The sequence below is a fragment of the Barbus barbus genome (assembly GCF_936440315.1).
Source record: "Barbus barbus genome assembly, chromosome: 43".
Taxonomy (NCBI): Eukaryota; Metazoa; Chordata; class Actinopteri; order Cypriniformes; family Cyprinidae; genus Barbus; species Barbus barbus.
In genome coordinates, this window is record NC_136721.1 from 1,604,850 (window position 1) to 1,630,362 (window position 25,513).

General features: G+C 35.7%; 3 protein-coding genes across 4 annotated transcripts; 2 read left to right on the forward strand and 1 right to left on the reverse strand.

The window, feature by feature from the left end:
* The first annotated feature begins 718 nt into the window (after positions 1-718).
* LOC306862800 (CDKN2AIP N-terminal-like protein) lies at positions 719-3,888 on the forward strand. Its single transcript, XM_079405798.1, has 3 exons — positions 719-960; positions 1,845-1,956; positions 2,437-3,888. The coding sequence occupies exons 1-3, from the start codon at positions 749-751 to the stop codon at positions 2,440-2,442; spliced, it is 330 nt and encodes a 109-aa protein (XP_079261924.1). The 5' UTR covers positions 719-748; the 3' UTR covers positions 2,443-3,888.
* On the reverse strand, positions 2,679-8,973 carry LOC306862799 (ubiquitin-conjugating enzyme E2 B). 2 transcript variants are annotated; one of them, XR_013783607.1, is made up of 6 exons: positions 8,838-8,973; positions 8,033-8,113; positions 7,898-7,923; positions 4,156-4,245; positions 3,807-4,080; positions 2,679-3,546 (listed from the first exon to the last, which is right to left on the reverse strand). XR_013783607.1 is itself a non-coding variant. In XM_079405797.1 (6 exons), exons 1-6 carry the CDS (start codon positions 8,879-8,881, stop codon positions 3,165-3,167), a joined length of 459 nt encoding a protein of 152 aa, XP_079261923.1. In that variant the 5' UTR covers positions 8,882-8,973; the 3' UTR covers positions 2,679-3,164. The 2 variants fall into 2 exon arrangements, 1 of the variants encoding a protein (XP_079261923.1); XM_079405797.1 differs by having other exon boundaries at positions 2,679-3,293; positions 3,992-4,080.
* Positions 8,974-11,292: 2,319 nt separating this feature from the next.
* On the forward strand, positions 11,293-23,946 carry LOC306862653 (serine/threonine-protein phosphatase 2A catalytic subunit alpha isoform). Its single transcript, XM_079405566.1, has 7 exons — positions 11,293-11,618; positions 18,958-19,167; positions 20,536-20,709; positions 20,939-21,028; positions 21,194-21,355; positions 22,331-22,449; positions 23,315-23,946. The coding sequence occupies exons 1-7, from the start codon at positions 11,517-11,519 to the stop codon at positions 23,385-23,387; spliced, it is 930 nt and encodes a 309-aa protein (XP_079261692.1). The 5' UTR covers positions 11,293-11,516; the 3' UTR covers positions 23,388-23,946.
* Positions 23,947-25,513: the final 1,567 nt, after the last annotated feature.

Consider the following 25,513-nt stretch of genomic DNA (forward strand, 5'->3'; position numbering starts at 1 on the left):
CAAAAATGATAGTTATAATGTAATCCATTACACATTTTAGGTAATATAATCTACTTTTTGATGATTTTTAGATGACTTTTGACCCAATGCATTTACCGCATGATATAATCTTGTACCATACTAATACAAAGAGAAAGAAAATCTGTTCGTCATGAAATGCATTAAACATTACATTACATAAATCATTTTAAAATGCCAACAATCAAAATAAAACACTCACTAAAAAGATAGCATGTGACCATTAACCAATAACAGGTAACCTTGAAAATGCATGTGTGTTAATTATTATAAGGCCTACCTAAAATCTCTCTCTCTATACATATATATATATATATATCCCCCTGCATTACATAGAATTAACAGCTGTTGTGTGAATAAAATTTAATGATGTGCTAATCAATAAAAAGTAAGTGCAGTTGGATTACAAGTATTTTAAATGTAATATAATTCAAATACTTTGTCTTCATTTTTGGAATCTGATTATGTAATTTTCATTTTTGGGTCACCTGGCCCTTTAAGACTGTCTATGACTATCCCTCCCAGCCTCGCTTTCATTTGAGGACAGTTTCAATGTATGATGACACCAAATCATATATATAAATATATAATTATATAATGAAAATCGCATGTTGTTTTCCGCTGAAGTCCCGCACAGACTTATTTCCGCGTTTCTGTAGCGCTCGTGTCCCTTTAAATGCTTCCGTCCCGAGCGGAAGAAGAAGAGTGACGTCATCGCTCCGTCCCAAACATGGCGGCTACGGACGTGGAAGATTTCATCGGGCAGAACAGGCAGCTGTCGGATTTAGTCGAGACGTTTCGCAGCTTTTCCGAAAGCGAAAAACACTGGAGGAGCAGGAGGGAGTTTCTACTCAGAAACATCAACGATTATGAAGACCCTCACCTGGATCAGCTGCTCGCGCGGTCGATGGTGTGGGCGAACCACGTGTTCCTGGGCTGCAGGTCAGAATAAAAGCCGCACATTATACCAGAAACAAACACCAAAACAGGTGAATATATCAACAAACACGGAATGCTGTAACTGATAAAAATGTATACGTTGCAAAAACAACTATTTATTATTCTGAGAACAATGCAAAGCATTTTAGTGCTGTCAAACTATTAATCGCATCCAAAACAAGCGTGTTTACGTAGTATTTATGTGTACTGTGTAGATTTATTACGTCTATATAAATACACACACATATATTTCAGAGAAATTTTATGTTTATATTTATCTGTAACATAATGTTTTTTTTTTCAAAATATACTGGATTTGTATTTATATCTACATAAATATACACAGTAGACACACATTTATTATGTAAAGCAACACTTTTATTTTGGATGTGATTAATGGTTTGACAGCACTAGTTATTAACTGAGCAGTAAATCAGTATATTAGAATGATTACACTGAAGACATGCTGAAAATACAGCACTGCGTCACAGAAATAAATTATATTTTACTGTATGTTTACATGGAAAACACTTATTTGGAATTGTAATAATATTTTACTGTTTTTATTGTGCAGATGTCTCATTGAGCAAGAGATTTATTTAAAAAACCTTAAATTGTAATTCTTTTTTAATTTAGTTATAAATGTTAAGTGGCTGTAATTGCATTTAAATGCTCCTATGACTATCGTGTCAAAAATGTAACCGTGAAAACATGACATTTTTCCATTTTTAAGCAACTTCAAGTTCAGTTTTATTTCTAGAGCACAGAACAAGGCCGACCAAAGTGCTGCACAACAAACAGTCAAATATAATAAAGAGAACCAATCAGTGCTGCTGATTCATCTAGTTTCAGGGATTGTGTAATAAAGACTAAAGCTGTGTTTGTAGGTATGACCCAGTGCTGCTGGAGAAGGTGAGCGAGATGGCAGAAGGGATTGTGGTGGAGGACGCTCCTGTGTTTAAGACCAGAGATGAACTGATCAAACAGCAGCAACAGAAGGTAGACCATCCTTCACTGAAGATGCATTGAAGCTCAAGCGTGTGTTTTCTGTAGCTCGTTTCTACCACGGCATAAAATAAATGAAAAACGTCCATCTGACTTTTTAGCTCACATTTAAGTCAGTGTCTCCCAATTCTGACTTTTTCTTTCAAATTTCAACAGAAAAAGGCAGAATTGTGAGAGATCAATTCTGAATTTATTGTGAGATCAAAAGATCCTATTATCCTTATCTACTTTTATTTTAATCCCATAGTGGAAACTGGCATCTGTAATTATTTATGCCAATGCTCTAATTATCTATGCGCTAATTATTTACTCATTTTATAGTTGGAGAAACGAGGAGGAAATATGATAAAATGCCTAGAAAGAAAGTCATTTCTGAGATGAAGCCTTGTGATCCTTAGCCGGGATGCATCGAGTGAAATGACCGACCCAAACATAATTAAATGTTGCAAATAATCTGTTCTGTGTCTTCTGCAGAGGTGACGCCTGCACGACTCGTGTTGTTTTCTCAACATCCACTTGACGAGGAACTGAGGAAGACCTGCCTGAGATCTGTGGATCATCACCATTGGAGACATACCAACTTAGAATAACATCCAGCTTGTTTTATCCCTAGCTGTACATATGACCTGGTTTTTTTTTTTTGTATTTTTAAAGTACTTTTTTTTTTTTAAGCATGTTTTAATATTTAGCTACAATAAATATGAATGCATTCTCTTCGCTCTGAATTTTTTTATTTTATACAGCATATTAGAAGTATAAATGTTCTTATGATAAATTCACAAAAACATCCCCTTAACACTATCATCCAAGCATTACTCGTGTTCTCCCAAAACTCATCGCTGCGTGTCGGACGCAGTTTAGAAGAACACGTCCTCGTTTTATTAAAGCATCGAGATACAAGAACTGATTCCCACAGTCGATCTTCAGGTGCATTTAAAGGCAAAACAGGCATGTTTTCAAATATATTAATAATGGTCTACTGAAGAACTTGGACATATTTAGGGATTGCACTCGGACAACACTGCATTGCATTCAGTTGCATCAATCTGACAACAGTATGATTCAAATTTTGTTAGCAATAACTTATCATGCAGTTAAAAAAATAAATAAGCACACAAATGTTGTCGGTTTTTGTCAAATGCATTTGCAAAGAAGTGAATAATCCTATGAATGGTTGTGGTGTGTCGTCTCAGACGGTAGCGTTACGAGTCGACCCAGCTCTGCTCCACGATGGCCGACACTCTCTTCTCGTATTCACGTTTGTTCTCCTGATAGAGCTGAGCCGCTTGACTGTTGGCTGGGCTGTTTGGATTGGGCTCGTCTAATAGAGACTAAAAACAACCGCACAAATCTGAACGAGTGTTCAACCTCACAACACCATTCATGAATAATACATGCAGCTCATATTTCACCCACAAATCACAAGACTCGTGTTTGTCAACGAAAAATTTAACGGGACAAAAATGGTCATAAAAATATTAAACAGTATTTTTTCCTGCTTTCACTGACAGATCTTTGTACAAACTAGGCATCTGATTTTCATGTTGCAATAATTGCTGAAGCTGAAATAAGTTGCTGGTAACACTTTACAATACGGTTCATTAGTTAACATGAACAATACTTCTACAGCATTTATTAATCTTAGTAAATGTTCATTTCAGCATTTAGTAATGCATTATTAAAATAAGAAGTTGTGCTTGTTAACATTAATGCACTGAACTAACATGAACGACTGTATTTTTATTAACTAACATTAATGTGTTGATCATTGTTCATGTTAGTTAATACATTAATTAATGTTAAATGACACCTTATTGTAAAGTGTTACCATGTTATATTGTAACAGGTATACTGCATTTTCTTGTGTATCGATTAATTGTATTTAAATGTTTCAAATCGATTAAAGAACAATTTGTAATACTTTCCAATAAAGTCTCGTTATAATAATTTCTAACATTTTATTACTGATTATTGAATAATAAAATACACTTGTAAATATAAGTGTAACGAGAACAAACCCATCATGCACCTGGATGGATGTCAGAATGGAGGAAACGTCGTACGTGGGACTCCAGCGATTCTGAAGAATGTCTAAACATATACTGCCATCTGCATAGACTGACAAACACAATATCATTCATCAGAAACACTGCCAACGCTGATCGGCCAGCACTACTCCAGTCAGCAGCTCACCATTTGGGTGAAACATTTTGGAGATGAAGCGAACCGTAGGAGGCTTGTTAGGATATTCTTCTGAAAATTCAATAACCAGCTTAAATGTTCCTGCGGAGAGAGAGAGATTTCAGATGAATACAATTAACATCTAGCAGCAACCTCTTTGTGGCACGGTCAGTAAACAAATTCATGTGCATATGACTAGGACTGCAACAAATAATCAATGACATTAAATTAGCGACTGATCCCTGACATCAAATTTGACCCGTCATGCCTGTTTTCTAGCATGCACCAGTTAAGGATGGAACTGCAAAATATTATTAAGATATTTGTCTACTTTTATGCAATGGAACATGCTGTTCAAAACCAATTATATTGTAATTTAAAAAAATGCATCAAACAGTGTAATATTTTGCACATTTTTCTAAAATATAAACTTTTGAACGGCAGAGTATATTGTTAGAAAACATTTATATTTTGAATAAATGCTGTTCTTTCTGGAAAAAGTATCAAAGGTTCCAAAAAAAAGATTATTAAGCAGCACAACTGTTTCCAAAATTGGTAATAAATCAGTATATTATTATGATTTCTGAGGGATCATGTGACACTGAAGACAGGAGTAATAATGCTGAAAATACAGCTTTAATCACAGAAATAAATATATCTTAAAGTATATGAAAATAGAAAACTGTTAAATTGATGATGAGAAGAGACCTCTTTAAAAAAACATTTTGATATATATATATATATATATATATATATATATATAGAAACATTTTGGGATTATTATATACAGTATATATATATATATATATATATATATATATAAATATTTTGAGAATGCTTATGAAAAAGCGTGATATTGCCTTAAAAAAGCTATAAAATCTGGTTTGCAACAAGATCGACTTTTTAATAGTTTAAGAAATAAGGTAGTTAAGACATTACGGCAGGCTAAGGCACAATTTTTTGTTAATATTCTAAATGAGGCTAAAGGCAATAGTAAAAGGGTATGGCAAACTATTAATAAACTGATAAAGACATTAAATCATGTAATAAATGTTTAGAATTGGAGTTTAAAGGAAGTATAAGATAAATCTGACAAAATTGCGGATGCATTTAATAATTACTTTGAGTGATAAATTTGGAATAAGACAGAAATTAAATCAATGAATTTAGAAAAATCTGCATTTCATTTGACAACAGTTACAGTATAATTCAGAATATTATAAAAAATTTTAAAAATTCTAATGCCAAAGATATAGATGGTTTAGACTGTAATTTTTAAAAAAATAATAGTGATATCTTTTTAGCACCAATTACTCATTTCGTGAATTTATCAATTACACAAACTACATTCCCAAGTTGTTGGAAAACCCCAGTTTTTAAGCAAATGCGGTCAAAATTAGATAAGGGTGGGGTTGTTTGTGCTGTGTTCCTTGATTTACAAAAGGCATTCGATACACTAAATCACAATATTTTATTATCTAAATGATCACATTTTAATTTTTCAGAAGATACAATAAAATGGATCGAGTCTTATCTTACATCAAGGAAACAGTGTACACGGATTAATACATGCATATCTTCTTTAGGAGATTGTCCCACAGGGGTTCCTCAGGGGTCAACCCTAGGGCCATTACTCTTTAGTTTGTATCTGAATGATCTTCCAGATGTTTGTCCTGATGTGCATATTCAAATGTACGCAGATGACACTGTGATTTATGTACACGACAAAACAAAAGAAAAGGTGGCACAAAAATTATCTATTGCAATGACAAAAACATTAGATTGGTTTACTCAGTGCTGCTTAACATTAAATGTTCGTAAAAGTGCATGTATGTATTTTAAAGTTAAAAAAGGAGGAGGTCCAACCAGCTATATTAGTTAATGGTGACAAATTACAAATTGTACCAGATCTTAAGTATCTTGGAGTTATTTTAGATTCTCATTTGACATTTGAAAAGCATGTTCGAAAAATAGTTTGTGCATTTTCACCTCAACTTAGAAATTTAACATTTATACGGAGTCAACTTTCAATAGAAGCCTCAAGAGTTTTTTTGAATTCTTTGATCTTTTCTCATTTCTCTTATTGTATTACTTCATGGTCGCAAGCAGGAAAATCTACTCTTAGACCTTTATATATTTTGTATAAACGTGCTCTAAAAGTATTCGATAGGAAACCTTGCAGGCATCATCATTGTTTGATTATTGATAAGTATCATTTTTTTACTTTTGACAATTTTATTGCGTTTTATAATTGTTGTCTAATGTACAAAATTGTTAACAATCTTGCACCCTTAAAGAAATTAGTTTTCTCTTGTACTGAAAATATAAGACAAACTAGAGCTTCGTCTCGTGAATTTTAGAGCTACTGATTTTGGTCGTTCAGCTTTCTCTGTAAGGGCTGTTAATAACTGGAATAATTTGCCAATTACTATAAGACAGTGCTCTACTTTTGCACAATTTAAGCTACATTTGGTTAAAAACGAGTCAGTGACAATTGAGTATTTCTGTGTTAGAATTGTTTGTAGGATGATGCTTTGCATTATTTATAGGGGATATTTAGTAGAAATTTGGTTTGTAGTTTCTATGTGAGAAATCATATTTATGATGTTAAATTTTGGAGGGATTTTACTGTAAATGGTATTATACTGATGTTTTTTTGTCACATAATTTGTTTTGTATTCTCCTGCCCAGGGACAGCAGATGAAATTGAGCTCTGTAGCTAATTCTGGGGCAGTTTTCGGACTGTCTATTGTCCCTGTCAAATAAATAAATAAATTTGGCTACTCGGATTGAGTTGGGCAGGTCATTCCACCAGATGGGAACAGTTAATGACAAAGTCTGTGAAAGGTGTTTACAATAATGCGTCGTTCACTTGAAGAACGCAAGCTTCTAGAGGCATATAAGTCTGAAGTAATGAATTTAGGTAAAGGGGTGCAGAGCCAGTGGTGGTTCTGTAGGCAAACATTAATGCCTTGAATTTAATGCGAGCAGCTATTGGTAGCCAGTGCAAATTGATGAACATCATTGTTCTTTTCGGCTCATTAAAGAGTAATCTTGCAGCGGCATTTTGGATTAATTGTAGCGGTTTAATAGAATTGGCTGGAAGACCTGCCCAGAGAGCATTGCAATAATCAAGTCCGGACAGAACAAGAGCCTGAACAAGGAGTTATAAACTATGTTGTAAACTATGAATTAACTATAAACTAACAGTTTGCAGATTATTTAATATTGAATAATGCTGAATTTTTTTAGTAATCTTTTTTTTTTTTAAACAAACTAATCAAAGAAATAATGGTCACACTTTATTTTAAGGACCAATTCTCACTATTAACTAAGCATTAACTACAACTTTGGCCTCAATATGATGCTAATTTGCTGTTTATTAATAGTTAGTAAGGTAGTTGTTAGTTTAGGTATGGTGTGGATTAAGGGATCTAAAATATGATCATGCAGAATAAGACATATATATGTGCTTCATAAGTACTAATAAACAGCCAGTATGCTAGTAATATGCATGCTAATAAGAAACTCGTTAATAACGAGAATTGGTCCTTACAATAAAGTGTTACCAAAATAATCAACAGATCCACTAATCATCAACACAATTGTTAGTGTCAGCTGTAAAAATGACAGATTAGAAGTAAATACATCAGGCGTGTTGGACCTGAGCCCTGCAAAGCTTCAAATTCAATAATTAAAGCTGAGTTCATGTTATTAACTAGTATTTATTTGGAGGAATCAAGGACTGGCTCACCGTCTTCAAAAGGAGTTCCTACAGGCCTGCAAGCAAACACAGGAACAATGTTCTTCAAGCACAAACACAGATCCACATCTCTTCATGCACAGCAATGCTCCGCTGCTGAACATCAGCTCATTTCAACAAACATACCCAAAGATCACGGCGTTCCACAGCATGATGTTGTTTTCTGACGGAGCACCGCTCACACCCGTCGGAGGATCTTCCTGAAGTCTGCCAACAAACACAAACAAGCTTATGTCATATATTATATGAGTTAATAACGAACGACAGCTTTAAGAAGGGTTTTTCTCTATTGTTTACAACAGGATCATGGGTTTAAATAAACAGGTTTTGTTATTAGAGACAACTTTGTGCATCCTTTTCTTGTAAATAATGAACTAGTTTTTCAGGAAAAACATTTTTATTACTAACAGAAATAAATTTAATTACATAAAATGAGTATTATCTGCAAAAAAAAAAGGTTTATTTGGGGTAAAGTTTTTAGTTTAGGATGAAGTAAAGAAGTGTGATTATAGATGTTACTATAGAAATTCATGACAAACTAATTACAGTTTAAATATTAATTCAATGTAATCGTGTTGGTGCATTGCATCAAATGATTAATTTAAATATAAGGTAACGACACTTAATATAAAGTGTGTCTATTTTATATGAAAATAAAGAGTTAGAGTAAGAATCTGTGGTGCTATTTCTGGTTGGTTATTAAAGACTGTATCTTCAGGACTACACAACATCTGTGGCCTAAACAAGCGTGTCTATGATGCCCACAAACGCTGTCGACCCTGACAAAAAGTACTGTGGTACTGTACCATGGTAAAACCCATCATGCTAGCACAGGCCTAGCGGCTAACGCTGCTAAAGGCTAGCCCGGAGTATAAACACAGCCCGCCTCAGGCCTCACATCGACACTAAACACTCGACTGAAGACACAAACCTCTTAAAGTCTCTCATGAGCCGCCGTCTCGCCGGAGTAGACATGCTTTAATAACGGCTTAGAGTCAGAAAACCAGCAGAAGAGCGTCAGACTCAGCAGGACAGGACGCGCCGGTGACGTCAGCCGTGACGCAAACAATATTTCATCTATTTTTTTATTGTTTGTATACAAAAATATTCTGGACTGATATCGAACATTTCATTAAGAAGAAATTATCCATTGATTTACAGCTGAGTGGTTCTGACAATAACAATATCGTGATCATTAAAGTATATTTATAAGACAAAGCATAGTCTTGTATAAATATTAATATACACGGGAAAGTGTTTCATATTCATCAAATGAAACGGTCAGACTTCAAACCAAATTTTTCTCACTTTAAAAATGATTTCAAGCTTTATTGTAACACGTTACAAAACTGCACAAGTAAATTTACATTATATGTAAATATGGAATTGTAGCATAAAATTTTATTTTTCCTGTGAAGATTATATACAATTTTTATTTTATTAATTTATTTTTTATTGATAAACAATGCTTTCAGGCTCTATCACGTGTTTTTGGTTGAGGACTCCACAGATTTTTGAAACAATAACATGAGGACTTTTAATGATGACGTCATTTGCATTCCTCTTCTTATTAATGTTTTATTTTAATCATAGTTATAAAGTCATCATGAGCAGATCTTTCTCCAAATTTTAGCCTTTCCGTCACTTTGGTGAAGGTTAATCTTTGTCTCATCAGTCCATAAAACTTTGTCCCAGAATTTTTGAGGCTCATCTCTGTACTTCTTGGCAAATTCCAGCCTGGCCTTCCTATTCTTCTTGGTAATGAGTGGTTTGCATCTTCTGGTGTAGCCTCTGTATTTGTGATCATGAAGTCTTCTGCGGACAGCAGATTGTGAGACCTTCACTCCTGCCCTCTGGAGGTTGTTGCTGATCTCACTTACAGTTGTTTTAGGGTCTTTCCTGACAGCTCTGTCGTAAACTGCAGTTGTTTTCTTGGTCTACCTGTTCGATGTCTGTTACTTAGTACACCAGTGGCTTCTTTCTTCTTCAGGACACTCCAAATGGTTGAAATGGCTTTGGCCAATGTGTGTGCAATGGCTCTGATTGATTTTCCTTCTTCTCTCAGCTTCACAGTTGCTTGTTTTTCACCCATAGACAGCTCTCTGGTTTTCATGTTGGTTACACCTCTTAACTATAAATGCAGTTTGAACAGGCAAAACCCAAATCTGACACTGAGCGTAGACATTCAGTGCTAATTATTGTTTGAATAATCATTGATATTCACAGGACACACCTGGGCAACAAAACACACCTGTCAGTCACACGTTCCAATACTTTTGCTCAAAATGGGTGGGTTCAAGCAAAAGGTGATATCCATCAGATCCAGATGTAAATACCTTAAAATAAAAGCCGGCATGTAAATATCTTGTCTGATATTCATCTTTTGATATCAAACCCAAATGTTTTCAGTCTACAGCAAAAATAAAGGAATTGGCCTCACTGTCCCAATACTTTTGGAGGGGACTGTATATATATATATACATTTTATTTTATTTATCCTTTTTAAACTTATGTTTACCCTCTTTTATGTGTGTTTTTCTCATTTCTGTTGCTCTATAGTGTTGGTACAGTATCTTTAAAAAACAACGCAGTGGCAATTATTTGATTCATATTCATCTTTTTGTTTAACTAGTAGGTCTAATAAAAATGTCACCGATTCTTAAAACAATATCAGGATTTTTTTCAGTGATTTGATTAATGTGGTTTAGTTTGCTCTCCTCTAGAAATTAATATATTTCCATCTTTCATGAATTAAATAATTCAAATTAATTTAATATGACTTTTAAAATTTTTTTTTTTTTTACAATTATTTATTTTATTGACATTTTTGCCCTCTTTTGTATGTTTTTTCTCTTGTTTGTTACAGGAGATTTTCTGTTGAAGCTCTACAATGTTCTCCTGATGGTGTTTGTACAGTTTTTTTAAAATATAAAACACAATGACGTTTTCAGTGCTAAAATAGATTTTGACCAAGAGTTGACCAATATTGTTTTGAAATGGAAACACTAAAATTAAATACATTTTAAATGAAATATAACACCAAACACACATGCAAGAGTGAATGTGCACGGATAAATCGTTTATAATAAACACCTTCTATTAAAAATAATTAATTATAAAAATAATAATAAATGTTGATTTCTTCTAGTTTCTTCACTGACCAATTATGAATGTAATATGTATCAAGAATTATAAATAGAAAATGATGATGCATCATTACAAAATAACAGGCTAGTTTTTTTTATTAACATTAATTTAACCGGTGACGTATTAATGAGATCCTATTGCCGTAAAGGAAAACGCCCAACGACGAACTCGGGAACCAATCGGAAATCTAGAACAGCCCCGGGCGGCCAATCAGAGCGGAGCAGCAGCGGTGAGCGTCCAATCAGCGTCGAGCCGGCTCTCGGTGTCTGATGTGAGGAACGACTGTGGCTCGGGGTGGGACTCTGAAGGCCGACGGCTTCTCATTTCCTCCCTTAATTAATTATTTCAAGATCCCTGACTACATGTACCTCTCAAAGTAATCTTTCGATAAAAGGTGGATATTCGTGGAAAGCTGGGTGAAGTTCGAGCGGAAATCAGCGTGAAAACCGAGTAAAAAGCAGACATGGACGAAAAGGCGTTTTCGAAAGAGCTCGATCTATGGATCGAACAGCTCAATGAATGCAAACAGCTCTCAGAAAACCAGGTCAAGAGTCTCTGTGAGAAGGTATGTGTGTGTAATACAGCAGCAACATCGACTTCTGCCTTTATTTGGGGTTTAGCCGCTGAGTGACAAGATGGCGGACCCTACACTCACAGGAAACTACGATTGTTCTTCATTTAGAGACACAAACACAACACTAGTCTTCTGTAAATCTCTAGGGAAGTCACTGGTGGTGAATACTGAGGTGATTTGTGCGGCACGGTAGCCTGAAAGCTACAGTATTAATCGATCTACGGGAACCCGCGGTAAACCGTGACTGGTTACTAAATCTTCTGTTCTGATAAAAACATGTATGTTTGTTGTGGAGAGTTTCTACAAGTAAAGATGTTTATTTGAAAACACGACGCTGCTTCCTCGTCGCTCGCGCTCTTAAAATGGCGCCGGACCATCATCTGATGACAGCGGCGCACTGTTATCCAGCACTCTTTGGACTTTTATACTCCTGTAACTTACTCATTCGTCCAAAAGTGTGCATGTAACTTAGATGTGTGAAAGATTTGGTTGCATTTTGGGGGCCGCTTGAAGATTTAACCATGTCGGTCGCTGTTGATGCAGCCTGTAGCGCGATGACGTAACTTAGCGGATGTTTTACGCGCATGCGCTGTATAGGTCTCGAATACATTCATATTCTTATTAACATTTAAACATTTCGACTTAGTCAAAGTGAAGTCTAACATAGTCGAGCAATTAAGGGTTTTGATCTACATTACAGTGTTAAAACTCTAATGTCTAAATTCATCCACGATGCTTTTGTCTTTACTGGCGACTTTAAAGTTGTTGTTTTTTCTTTATTTCATATGTTATCGACAGAATGCCCAAATCAGTGCTGTATCCATTATTATAACGATACAATATCAGTGTAACATGATACGAAGGGTTTATTTGCAAAAACAGATAAAGTCAGATTTCAGTTAGAATCAATTAGCAAATGTGTTTTTTTTTGTTTTTTTTATACTTATGAGTAATTAGTTAAGCTTAAGTTCCTATCAAACGCTTTGTGGCGGCAGAACAGAGCTAATATGAGGATTAATGAATTAAGTCTGGGGGACAAATTCTTCATTCGTGGCCATGGTATAGTCCTATGCTATAGCACGTTAAATCAAGTCAGATAGTATTGCACTTTTCACATTACACGAAATGTTCATATATTTTCTCTGCAACATTTATATATATATATATATATATATATATGTATGTATGCACATGCACAAATTAAATGACTGGTTTTGTGGCTCAATCCTTTAAAAATAACCAGAAATCACTGTACTATATTAGGCCTATACTGATTTTAGATTTTTAGTAGTTATTCTAGTCTTAAATAAATAAAAATATTAATCTCAAAGAAGGTCTCTCTTACTCATTAAAAGTAAAGCTATTGCACAGATTTACAGCTCTGAGTGATTTAGTATTCGATGGTTAAGCAGGTCTATATGGCTTCAATGATCGAGTGTTAATAACTGAATCTAAATTCATCCCGTACACAGATTACACACACAATGAGGTGTGGATGCATAAATAATTGGATTTTTAATATCTAATGCACGGACACTTATTTACTATAGGAACCTTTAAAAACTGTAACCGAATCAATGGACTCAAATATTTAATGATATAAACAAGGAAACGTTGAGCTTGCCATGAAACATTTTTATAACCTACAAGTCTGTGACTCATTGAGCAACGGCTACAACTCATCTCTTTAAACGACAACAAAAACGGTTGTGCTTTAAAACGTAAAATCTGCCCCTTATGTTCGTGTTTGTCCACTTCTAAAATACAGTATCATCATTTGCGTATAATATCCCAACTTGGTGCTGATCCTCAAGGAAATATGAATGAAGTGCTATTCAGCCAGAAAAACCCGGAGGTGCTGTCATCAAGAGTGGTAAACCATGACTTCATCTGACTAAAATTACCATGGTTACTAAACTGATAATAAAGACAGGCCTATGATTCTAGAGTTAGCAATAATATTTCTGTAATATGGCCAAATCAGTTACAAAATCGTACACAAAGGAATGCGCATGCTCGGGTCTACACCAATAAGGTTTGGCGTGTTATAAACCAATGGAAATTGGGGTGGGTGGAGTGACGTGTTACCCCGCCCAATCGTCCAGATTGCACTCTGGAGTACTCGTGAAAAAACCTGTCTAGCAAAAGAAAAATAGCTATTAAGTCACAGCAACTGAGTTTGTTGAATATACTCCTAGGTGCACTAATAATGTAACATTTAATGAGGGCCAATATGTGGCACACTAATCTTGCAATCAGGTATTATCATGTGGATTGATAAAATCAACAGTTTAATAATCAAAAATAAGTAATTGAACTATATAGAATCTATTATTTTTATAATCTCACTATGGGATGAGTGATAAATGTGTTTTAATTTGTTATTGTGTGTTTGTTTATTTAACATTGCCCTTCATTGACTTGTAACAGTGCTGTTTTACAAATTAACTTTCTGAAGCTGTATTTTCAATTAGTGGACATCTGTTCTTTTTTTACAATAGAAGCTATCAAATTCAACAAAAGAGCTGTGACACGTCTCAGTTAGCCTAACACAGTACGCAAGTTAATGAATAAAAAAAGAATACCAGGGAATAGAAAAAATGAACAGGGGATGCTAGTTAAGTCTTTTTTTTTTCATTTTTTTTTTTCATATATAATAAAAAAAAAGTAATTCGGGTAGAAATAGAATAGTTAGTGTTAGGTTCAAGTGTTTTTTTTTTTTTTTTAATAAATATAAAAATAAATTAATGGATAAAATATAGTTAGAATAGAGAGCGCTCGAGTTAGAGGGTCAAATGAAGATAAAAGTCAGTGAAAGTGATTTTGTGCTTCTTTGGGATGGCACTACAATGTGCTGTTCACTTGCAGAATGCAAGCGTCTAGAGGGCACCATGTATATTTCATTAAAATCTGGTGAAGCGTCGGACTTCTCTGGTGACGTTTGCAGGACTTCTCCAATCATTTTGTGCTCTTAAACTCCTCCCCTTCAAGCTCATCTGCATACACACGCCCACATCTCAACATCCAATTGACCTATCGGTAAGCCCCGCCCCCCCCCTTAGTTACTCTTGCTTCCTCGGACAAACAAACAGTTGCTAGTTGTCTTACAGTGACCGCTGTCAGTGTGAAAACCTGTCACAAGATGTTCTTGAACTATTTTGGACACAGAAGGACCACCATTAAAGTGGGAATTAAATATGTCATGGAGGGATATATAAAAGATTTTAAAATAAATATGGTGGGTAACTCGATTAATTTGGAAGGTGAGGGTTTACAGATCACAATGCAAACGGGAGAAGCCTCATGTTACGGTCATCACGATCGCAGATGACAACATGCAGGATCAACACTGTTCAAGTTTTAATATGGAGAGGCACTGAAATATAGACCTTCGTTTGTGTTTTTGCCCTACAGTGTACATGATATGAGAACAGTCCGCTATTTAGATTTGTACATTAGCATTGACTCACTAACTAGAGATACCTTGCTGAAGCACAAGATGACATTAATGTTCTGCTTGAGAAGATGAAAATTGCAACTTAATGAGAGTGTGACTACCAGAAAATTAACATTTTCATCTTAAATGGGATTAGTTTAATGCTTACGGACATTTTGCTCTGTTTTGTTTGGGTTTAGGAAATGGAATGAAATAAATTCTATTGCCTATCCTCTTTTAGGATACCTGGAATCAGTGTTAAAGTACCCCAGCTACATCGGTTTTCCATTTTTGTAGCATAAACACCATCAAACCAATGCGGAGTTCGGCTCTTCAATGCTTCCTTATGGCGCTTCAACCTAAAGATGTCTGAGTTCTGTTCCTTGTGCAACTTATACTCAAGTGCCATTGGCTCATCTGCGTTCGATGGGAGGGGCTTACCGATAGGTTAATTAATCATCATTTTAAATGTTTGTTCTAGACTTCTAAGATTATCAGCCGACCAATTAGAGAGTCATGCTTTAGACCTTTGCAGACTGAACTCACAGCTTGAAATCCTATAAACTGTGTTTATCGTTGGCTTGATTGCAGATTTGCGTCACTCATATCTTGAAAGCCAAATAAATCATCAGCATGTATGGGCAAGGCTGAGCGCAATTACTGTTTGACACTTTCTATTCCACCTTAAATGATGTGATTGTGTTCTTAACATGTTTGTGTCTATAGAGGAGTTTCATTAATAGTGGGTGCGTTCAGGATGACGGCTAGGCTTCATATACAGTTGTTTAGGTCATTGCATTCAAACTCCAGTTGGCTCAAACTCTAGACTGTAGATCAGAATTTATACCGAATGCAGATTTGCTTTTCATCTGTGGAACGAAATTAAAATTTTGACTTATGGGTCATCAGATGCAAAATTCAGTTTACAAGTTGTTTGGACATAAATGTGTGTTGGAAGGGTGTGTACACATCCATCCTATAATGATAAAAATTCACCCAGTGTTTTTTTTTTTTTTAAATCCACTTCCTCAAATCAGGCTGTTCTGAGATTCCTGTCAGAATGACGTAGCTCTGTACAGACCCCTCCCACGATAGTTGATTGACAAGGCCGTCTTGCCTTAGACCCGCCCTGAGTGAGCTGAGAGCTGTTGAATGTAATAATGAAAATAGCGGTCGTCATTTACTCCCGACATCTGAGCCGCTGAAGACGCAGAGGATTAACGTTACTTTCGCTTTGAAGTGAATGCACCGAACCCCGATCTGCCTAAATGCATCTGTTCACGCGAATCATTCGTGATCAAGTTTTATCTACAGAAGAAGCGAGTATAAGGGTTTTTGTAATGAATCTTTGCAAATTTCCTTTCCTAATAATGTGTTAGTTAGCCAGTTTCGCGGCTGAAGTTTAAAGTCTGCTCGTCTCTCCATGGAAGAGAGGGGCGGGGTCAGCTGAGCTCATTAGCATTTAAAGCAACATGGAGTAAAAACAGCATGCTGAAAACAGAGCTGATTTTGCCAGGGTAAGGTGTTTTTTTTACACTACCATTGAGAAATTTTAACCAAAGTAAGTTATAGACTTTTCATTAAGACCCTAAAGAATCGTATCGACTTGTGGAAAATGGGCATAAATAATGTTTTGATATATTAAAGGGGGGGTACAATGCTGTTTCATGCATTCATGCATTCACTGTTAAAGAGTTGGATTCTCATGCTAAGCATGGACAAAGTTTCAAACAATTTGGACGTATAACAGAGTATTTCTGCGGCAAAAATCTCACTTCCGGGTTTAGACACGTTTCGGAGTTTTTTTCGATCGTGGTTCTTGCTGACGTAAATGAAGGTGGAACTCCTTATATGTGCATTTCTTCCAGAAGAACGCTCCTGTGCATGCATCGACTGCAGAGAGGCAAGAGCACGCTCATCAACGCGTTTCACTCGGCAGCACTGCATGGGACTCGCTCAGGAAGAATGTCTCTAAAGAATTGTGTTTTTGGTCGTGAGGGAAAGATAACCTTGTTCAGCTTTCCAAAAGAACCCACCGTTACGTGAACGGAGGATACAGTTTGTTGTTCGTTGTTGACGAACATTTTATAAACGAGGCCCAGTTCGACACTGGACTTCCACATAGTTTAATACTGAAAGATGGAGCAGTCCAGCTATAAAAATCCCGGGCATGATTCAGAACTGCAGACGGTAAGTGAAACGGCGTCAAATGTCTCTGTTTTGTTGGCGATCGGCTCGCCACTCTTCAGCTCCGCCCACACGGCACGCCTCCAGGAGCTCGGCTTTTTCCGGAGAGAATCGTAAGGCTGTATCTTTTATTAATGATAAAATTAAAGACTTTTTGGAGATATGGAGGATGCAGTACTACTCTATAGGTACTCAAGATTAACATGAGATTGGGTGAAACTGTGTGTGTTATGACCCCTTTAAACATAAAAGGTTAAATACTGATATTTGAAATGAAATAATAAAAACTACTTTAAACATGAAATTAAAATCGCCAGTAGATGGCAACAAGTCGCTGTTAATAAGTGAGTCATTGCAATTGAACTGAATCATTTAAACGGTTAAATGATTCAGCTCAGGAACGAATCACCGTCATGTTGTTTAGAGACGCAAAACAGTGCTGTGACGGTTTGGGAATATTTTTATCGAAATTGTGCAAAAACAGGAAATATGGTCTAAAACGTAAGTCTCTTTAATTAACTTTTTGTTTAATGAACTGTTGTAAAAAATCTACCACATTTGTAATCATGGTATGTTTTTGAAAAAAAAAAAAAAAACTGCACTCTTCATGTGAAATTGATACTATATGAAGTGGTATAAATATACAAATTTTCTTCCCCCATGTCTTGAATGATCATTCTAAGTGCATTTTATTAGACTGAATCATGAACACTGTAAATCACACACCCCTAACATAGACTAATTTAAGGTAGATCAGGAGGTGCATTCCCTTCAAAAACGAACGTAATCCTCTGAGTCTTCAGCGGCTCAGATGTCAGGAGTAAATGACGACTGCTATGTTCATTATTACATCCAACAAAACACCTCAATCGCTTAGGAGTCATTGTCTAAAACCGCTCCTGTGTCGAAACAATGGCAGACTGATGACAGCTCACTCCGGGCGGAGCTGTGATTAAAACCAGTGTCAATCAACAATTGTGGGAGGGGCCTGTGCAAAACTGCAACAGCCTGATCTGTAATCATTATTATTGGGGATTTAAAAAACAAAAAGCATTGGGTGGAATTTTATCATTATAAGGTGGATGTGTACACACACTGCCAACACATTTATGTTCAAACAACATGTAAAGATGAATTGTGTCCGATGACCCCTTTAAAGACTTAAGGTAACTACTAGACTATTTAAAATATAATTAGCAGCTTCCTAGGTTGATGTTTTTTTTGTTTTCTATATTGTTGACTGAATTACCTGGACATGTTGAGCTAATGAAATTTCACAAGTGTGTGTTTTTAAGCACTTGAGGGTGTGTCTCGTGTGCTTGATTTATTAAACATCACTAGAAAACTGCAATAAGCTGTTCTAAAATCACTGTAAACCATGGCTTCACATCACTTAGGCTATTGCTTTTAAAAACGTTACAACAAACCTGATATGGCTTCATAAAATAAACCCACAGTAATACTGATGTTACAGGTGTTTATAGAATAGAAAGTGGCTCAGACGATCATAATCGAGGACTGTCGTAATAATAATAATGCTGTTTTTCCATGCGTCTGCTGCTTTGCCTCGGTAGATTTTTGTGTGAACTTTCAGATTGATTTCATTCAGCACACCAAAACGCTCAACATCCTTTTACTTCAGTGTTTATCAGGGCCTTTATGATGATAGGATTAGAATAATGAGATTTTATTTATTTTTCTCTGCAGGCTAAAGAAATCCTGACCAAGGAGTCTAATGTGCAGGAAGTGAGATGTCCGGTCACCGTGTGTGGAGACGTACACGGCCAGTTTCATGATCTCATGGAGCTCTTCAGAATCGGAGGAAAGTCACCAGACACAAACTACCTGTTCATGGGAGATTATGTCGACCGAGGCTATTACTCTGTGGAAACCGTCTCACTGCTCGTCGCTCTCAAGGTACGGGCTACACTTTTGATCTACATTTCATAAACATTAAAGGCATAGTTCACCCAAAAATGAAAAGTATCATTCACTCCCCCCTCGAGTTGTTCCAAACCTGTATAAGTTTCTTCTGTTAAACACAAAAGAAGATATTTAGAAAAACGTTTGTAACCCAACAGTTGCTGGTCGACTTCCATAGTATTTTTTCCAGACTATGGATGTCAGTGGCTACAGTCAACTGTTTGGTTACGAATGTTTTTCAAAATATCTTCTGTGTGAGTAAACGATGACAGAATTTAAATTCTTGGATGAACGATCCCTTGAAACTAGCATGAATTGTAAATTGTGTCCATGTATTTATGGTTGATCAATTTAAATCAATATAATTTATGCTAATCAAACACCACCACAGCTTTAACAAAGATTAATCTGTATTTAACTTATGCGGTGAGCATTATTGTATTGATTTACATTTAATTATTACATTTCTGAACCTGAATACTAGTGTTACTGCCTTCATTTGTAACTGTGTTGTAGTCATCTATGCTTGTAATTTGTGTAATTGTTCTTGTTTTATTACTGACTTGATTAGTTGAGCTAGTGGTTTCTGCTGGGGTGTAGAAGTACTTAAAGTAAGCTTTTAATAATAAATGAAAACCAAACTTTTTAAGTGTTTTTTGCTGATCCAATCCGTGACTCAATCTATAGTACGATCCGAACCGTGAGTAATTTATTTTATTATGTAATTTATTTTCTTGCTCATTCGACTGCTAAAAAAACGAAACGTACTTGTTCAGTTGCGTCTGCCTCCTTTTATTTGTGATCACAGAACTTCTTAGTCCAAAAGCCTAAACATTTAAATACTGATACCTTCTCATATATTTGTCACCTTTATTTAGACAAAGATTAATTTCCATAAATGTCCACCAATGTGTACGATCTGATAAGGTTTGAGCGCTCTCTCCCACCTCACTGTATTGTTATCCTTTCAGCCAGAGCAACACCGTTATGATGTGATTTATGACACATGCCAAATATCGATATCAGGAAGTCCAGTGTCAACGGAGCATTGACAGATGAAATATGAAACCAAAAACATAGAAAAATGACACGTGTGTTCTTTGAGCAGTCTCTGGAAACTTGTATATTTTTAATGAAATCTATAATTAGTACTTATGGCATAACCTTTAGTTGACTTGATGAGAATATTGTTTGTGAATAAATTATATTTACAGAACAATTTTTAAAAAGAGAAATGGGGAAAATGGACATGTATCTTGTCTGAAGGACAACAGAACATGTCCAATCAGTCTTTATGCAGGTTAATGGCCAGTTTTATTTTGTATATTTTTGGTAATCATTGGTTATGTCTTCAAATTGTAGGTAAGGTACCGTGAACGCATTACAATACTTCGAGGGAACCACGAAAGCAGACAGATCACACAAGTGTACGGCTTTTATGACGAATGCTTGCGGAAATACGGCAATGCAAACGTTTGGAAATACTTCACAGACCTCTTCGATTACCTTCCCCTAACTGCCTTGGTAGATGGTCAGGTATGTCGATCTTCCCTCTGCTGAAGCTCAGCTGTGTGATGTGTGTGATATTAAAATACTTTCTCCTAGATCTCGCCACTGTGTCTCTATAGAACATGAAGTCATTTGATCCGAAAAATAAGAGATTTACTGATTAACAAAATCATAGGGCCCTCAGTAAACCCTTCAAAGGCTATTGTGAAGGTTGCATCTAATTTTTTTGTTGATTTTTCTAATTTTTTGCTTTCAGATCTTCTGTCTTCATGGAGGATTGTCACCGTCCATAGACACTCTCGATCACATCAGAGCGCTGGATCGTTTACAGGAAGTTCCTCATGAGGTATTGGACATAGATGATCCTATCATGGCCTTTAGCAGCAAACGGGGAAAGCTGCAACCCTGCTGTGTTTTACATGTGCAGTTTGAGTCGAATTAAAAAATAAAGCTAAAAAAAAAGATGCACTTAACGGCACTAATGTCTCTCTTTGTCTGTGGTTTTCCTCAGGGACCCATGTGTGATTTATTGTGGTCTGACCCAGATGACCGTGGAGGTTGGGGTATTTCTCCTAGAGGTGCAGGCTACACCTTTGGGCAGGACATATCCGAGACGTTCAACCATGCTAATGGCCTTACGCTGGTCTCTAGAGCTCACCAGCTAGTGATGGAGGTGGGAACATCTCTTGATGGCTCATAATCTTCTTTAATTTGAAGTTATATAAATGAACATCGCTGCTGAATGAGACGCACATCAGCTTTATCTTAAATTCATATGTGGACACAAAGTGGAAAGTATTTGAGTTTATTACTTTGCTGAGAGATCAGTCGGGTCACATCTTGAGATCTCGACAGTGTGAGCGTTTCACTCGCGACTAAAAGAAGTGTGAACTCTAAAGTGTATTTTGGAGAATGTTCTTAAAATGTCTAAAGTTCAGTTTTACGAAAGTTAAGCTCATAAAAGCTCTTATTCTAACTGGTCTAACAAACCATTTATTTTAAGAGGCCTTCAATTTGAGGATGGAGATTACAATACAGCTTATTATGATTACACTTAAAGGCTGTGATTTTATTAAATAAATGAGAGCTGCATGGTTAAAGGGTTAGTTCACCCCAAAATGAAAATTCTGTCATTAATTACTCATGTCGTTTCAAACCTGGAAGACCTTCGTTCATCTTCAGAATACAAATTAAGATATTTTTGATGAAATCCGAGAGCTCCCTGACCCTCCCATAGACAGCAAGGCAACAGAAATGTTCCCAGGTCCAGAAACGTAGCAAGGACAAATGGTGGACGACAGTAACTTGGGTGGGGGGGGATTAAATATAAAAAGGTCTTACAGGTTTGGAACGACATGAGTAATTAATGACTATTTTAATTTTGGGGTGAACTCTCCCTTTAAAAGTCAAAACATGGCACCGTTCACAGACTCACTGTTTCAGAGCAGTTCACAATCGATGAATACTGTGTATGTATGCCAGTAGATTATAATATAAGTGTAATTTATTTCTGTGATCAAAGCTGAATTTCAGCATCATTACTCCAGTCTTCAGTTCAAATAAATGCAGCCTCGATGAGCAGAAGAGACTTCTGTAAAAACGCATAAAATCTTATATATCAGTGATTCATAACACTTTTCTCCTCTAGGGTTACAACTGGTGCCATGATCGTAACGTGGTAACGATTTTCAGCGCACCCAACTACTGCTACCGCTGTGGAAATCAGGCAGCCATCATGGAGCTCGACGACACCCTCAAGTACTCCTTGTAAGTTGAAAAGCTTGATGGAAGCTAGGGCTGTCAAAAAAAAATCTAATTTCAAATATTCGTCAAATTTAATATAAAAATCCACATTCGAATGCAAAAACGTTGCATTCAAATGTTAGGTGTGTGTCAGGCAGCCTTATATGTGGCACACAAGATGAGATGAAGATGTAGGGGTCACTGCATTTTAATGCTTTTTAAGCCTGTCCAGTTGAACCCACGTTGTTCATTCAAAATATTGCAGAAAAAGAGAACATCAATGCGAAGATGTTTTTAAATGAAAAAAGTACTCTGATTGGTTTTCAGTCCTATGTATTAAACGATGCATACATAGCCTAAATGATGCTGTTTTGTTTCTAATTGTTTAAGCAGCTTAATTATGTGTGACCCTGGAGCACAAAAGCAGTCTTAAGTCTCTGGGGTATATTTGTAGCAATAGCCAACAATACACTGTATGGGTCAAAATGATTGATTTTTCTTTTATGCTAAAAGTCATTAGGATATTAAGTAAAGATCATGTTCCATGAAGATATTTTGTAAATTTCCTACCGTAAATGTATCAACTCAATTTGATTAGTAATATGCATTGCTAAGAGCTTAATTTGAACAACTTTAAAGGAGATTTTCTCAATATTTAGATTTTTTTGCACCCTCAGATTCCAGATTTTCAAATAGTTGTATCTCTGCCAAATATTGTCCTATCATAACAAACCATACATCAATGGAAAGATTTATTCAGCTTTCATATTTATTAAGATCATATTTAAGTACAAAATTTGATTTTAGTTTCAGTCATTTTGACAGCGCTAATGGATGCAGATTCTTAAACGCTATCCATCTGAACGTGTCTGATGTGTTGTGATTGCAGCCTGCAGTTCGACCCGGCGCCGCGCAGAGGAGAGCCGCACGTCACCCGCCGTACCCCCGACTACTTCCTGTGAATCCCTCAGCTTTGCACCGTATTGCCATGATATTATAATCCTCATTCAGTTTAAAGTAAGGGGAGAGGAATGGGCAACAGTATAGAAAAGAGAAAACTGATCCAGTGTGAAACGTCTGTGGACCAAAAGGCGTGTGCCATATCCAGACCGATCCGACGCCACGAGCACCAGATATTCCCGTCTGCTCCTGCTTCTGTCCTCCTCTGTTTAGATCAACACAGGCTGTGAAACCCTCCTGAACACACGGTCTCCTTCATGAACCCTGTTTGTGTTCTCTCTTTTTCTTTTTTTGTCTGTTTGCACTTTTTCTCAACAGAACGAAGTCCACTTCAGTTTATTTCCCTGTTTTCCGTGCTCTACGGGTGATTAGATGCTTTTATATCCCAACAAGCTGGCGATTAATCTTTCCTACACCGAACGTATTCAACAAATGCCAACTAATGATATGTGGCAGACTAAGATGGCATGGTGTCGTCTAAATCCTGGAATAGCTTCATATGATGGTTCTGTGTCTGTATAAAGGGTACCAGTTCATGAATAAAGATGGATCTTGCTCATGTATTTGTGTGCGGTTCTTGAATCCTCAGTTGAGCCAAGCATAGACCTATTTTTCATTTTTGACCGGAATGAAAACGAGGCTGTGAGCGACTGAACTACAGTGCGTTCAAGGGATTGTTTAACTTTTTTTTTTTTTTTTTTTTTACATAAAAATAAAATGTAAGTATACAAAAACAGTTTTAAAAGTCAAGAATTGTGAAGATGGCATGATCTAAGACCTTTTATACAGTCTTGTTTTCATGGCATTGAGCTGATGAGGTTTATTGCTGTTACTGCTCTAAAGTCTAGCCATATTTATTTATCTGGCACTTTATACAATGCAAATAGTTTTAAAGCAGGTTCAAAGCAGTAAACAGGAGAAAGTGTTAATATATAAAAGTCAACAATTATGAAAAGAATTCAACATCAGTTTCAGAAGACAATAATGTCATTATTCAGTTCAGTCTTGGTTTAATTCAGTTCAATTACAGGGTGAGTGTTGCAAAGTTAGTGTCATTATTCAGCTCGAAATTTGTTCCTATCTGATAGTGTCTGCATAAAATTACTGAATATTAATTGCCTTTTAAACCTTTAATCCTGGGATACACACATGATCAAATCAGCAAGGAAAAATAAGATTTAATACATAAATACAATATATGAATATTTACATTTATTTTTAATAAAATATATAATTTAATAAATACAAATATTGAGCTGTTTTGCCCCCAAAATCATGCATATATATGTGTGTGAGTGTGTTAAGCTATTTTTCTCCTATGTTTTACCGAAGTAATGTAGTTTGAAAGAGCGGCACATCTCTGAAAATAGTAGCAAGTATTTCAGTGGTACTTCATGCATCACTTTCATCAGCCGTTTTGATTTTGTTGTAAATAAATTAGTGCTGTCAAACGATTAATCGCATCCAAAATAAAAGTTTTTGTTTACATATGTGTGTGTGCTGTGTATATTATGTATATATAAATACACACAGTATATATTGTATATATATATATAACCTCAGAACAATCTCAAAGTAAAAAGAGGTGCTCGAGTCTGGTTTTATGGTGGCTGTGCTTTAAAATGAAATGATTAAAATGTTTAGTTAAGTGATGAAGGATTGTGAAAGTCTGGCAGTAATCAGTGTTGAATACTACTGTAAGGTTTTGAGCAGTGTTGGGAAGTTAGTTTGGAAATGTAATCGGTTATAGATTATAAATTACCCAACCTAAACTGTAATAAATAGTGTAACTATTTCAATTACTTTATTAATGTAACGGATTACATTTGATTACTTTTCTAAATTTCTAATGCTTTCAACTGTTAATCATTTTGAAACATTTGAAGCAGACAGGTTTAACCTTACAGTAGAACTCAGCACTGATTACTGTCAGACTTCCACAATCCTCCATCCCTTGAATTAAGATTATAATCATTTCATTTAAAGCACAGCACCACAAAATCTAATAACAATATTAGGCCTAATCTTAGAAAATAAATCATAATAGTTATAAACCCAAATAGGAAATAAAACAGTTATGGAATAAGCATGTGTCCTATTTTGTGTCATAAACTCCTGAAACATTGGT

Bases quoted from the DNA above. Each gene is read 5' to 3' on its own strand.
- LOC306862653 (XM_079405566.1), top strand. From the start codon at position 11,517: ATGGACGAAAAGGCGTTTTCGAAAGAGCTCGATCTATGGATCGAACAG. The intron at 11,619-18,957 runs GTATGTGTGTGT...TTTTCTCTGCAG, and splicing joins TCAAGAGTCTCTGTGAGAAG to GCTAAAGAAATCCTGACCAA. The intron at 22,450-23,314 runs GTAAGTTGAAAA...TTGTGATTGCAG, and splicing joins GACACCCTCAAGTACTCCTT to CCTGCAGTTCGACCCGGCGC.
- LOC306862799 (XM_079405797.1), bottom strand. From the start codon at position 8,881: ATGTCTACTCCGGCGAGACGGCGGCTCATGAGAGACTTTAAGAG. The intron at 4,246-7,897 runs GTGAGCCAGTCC...CTCTCTCCGCAG, and splicing joins AGGAACTCCTTTTGAAGACG to GAACATTTAAGCTGGTTATT. The intron at 3,294-3,991 runs GTGCATGATGGG...GGTTGTTTTTAG, and splicing joins CCATTCTGACATCCATCCAG to TCTCTATTAGACGAGCCCAA.
- LOC306862800 (XM_079405798.1), top strand. From the start codon at position 749: ATGGCGGCTACGGACGTGGAAGATTTCATCGGGCAGAACAGGCAGCTG. The intron at 961-1,844 runs GTCAGAATAAAA...CTGTGTTTGTAG, and splicing joins CACGTGTTCCTGGGCTGCAG to GTATGACCCAGTGCTGCTGG.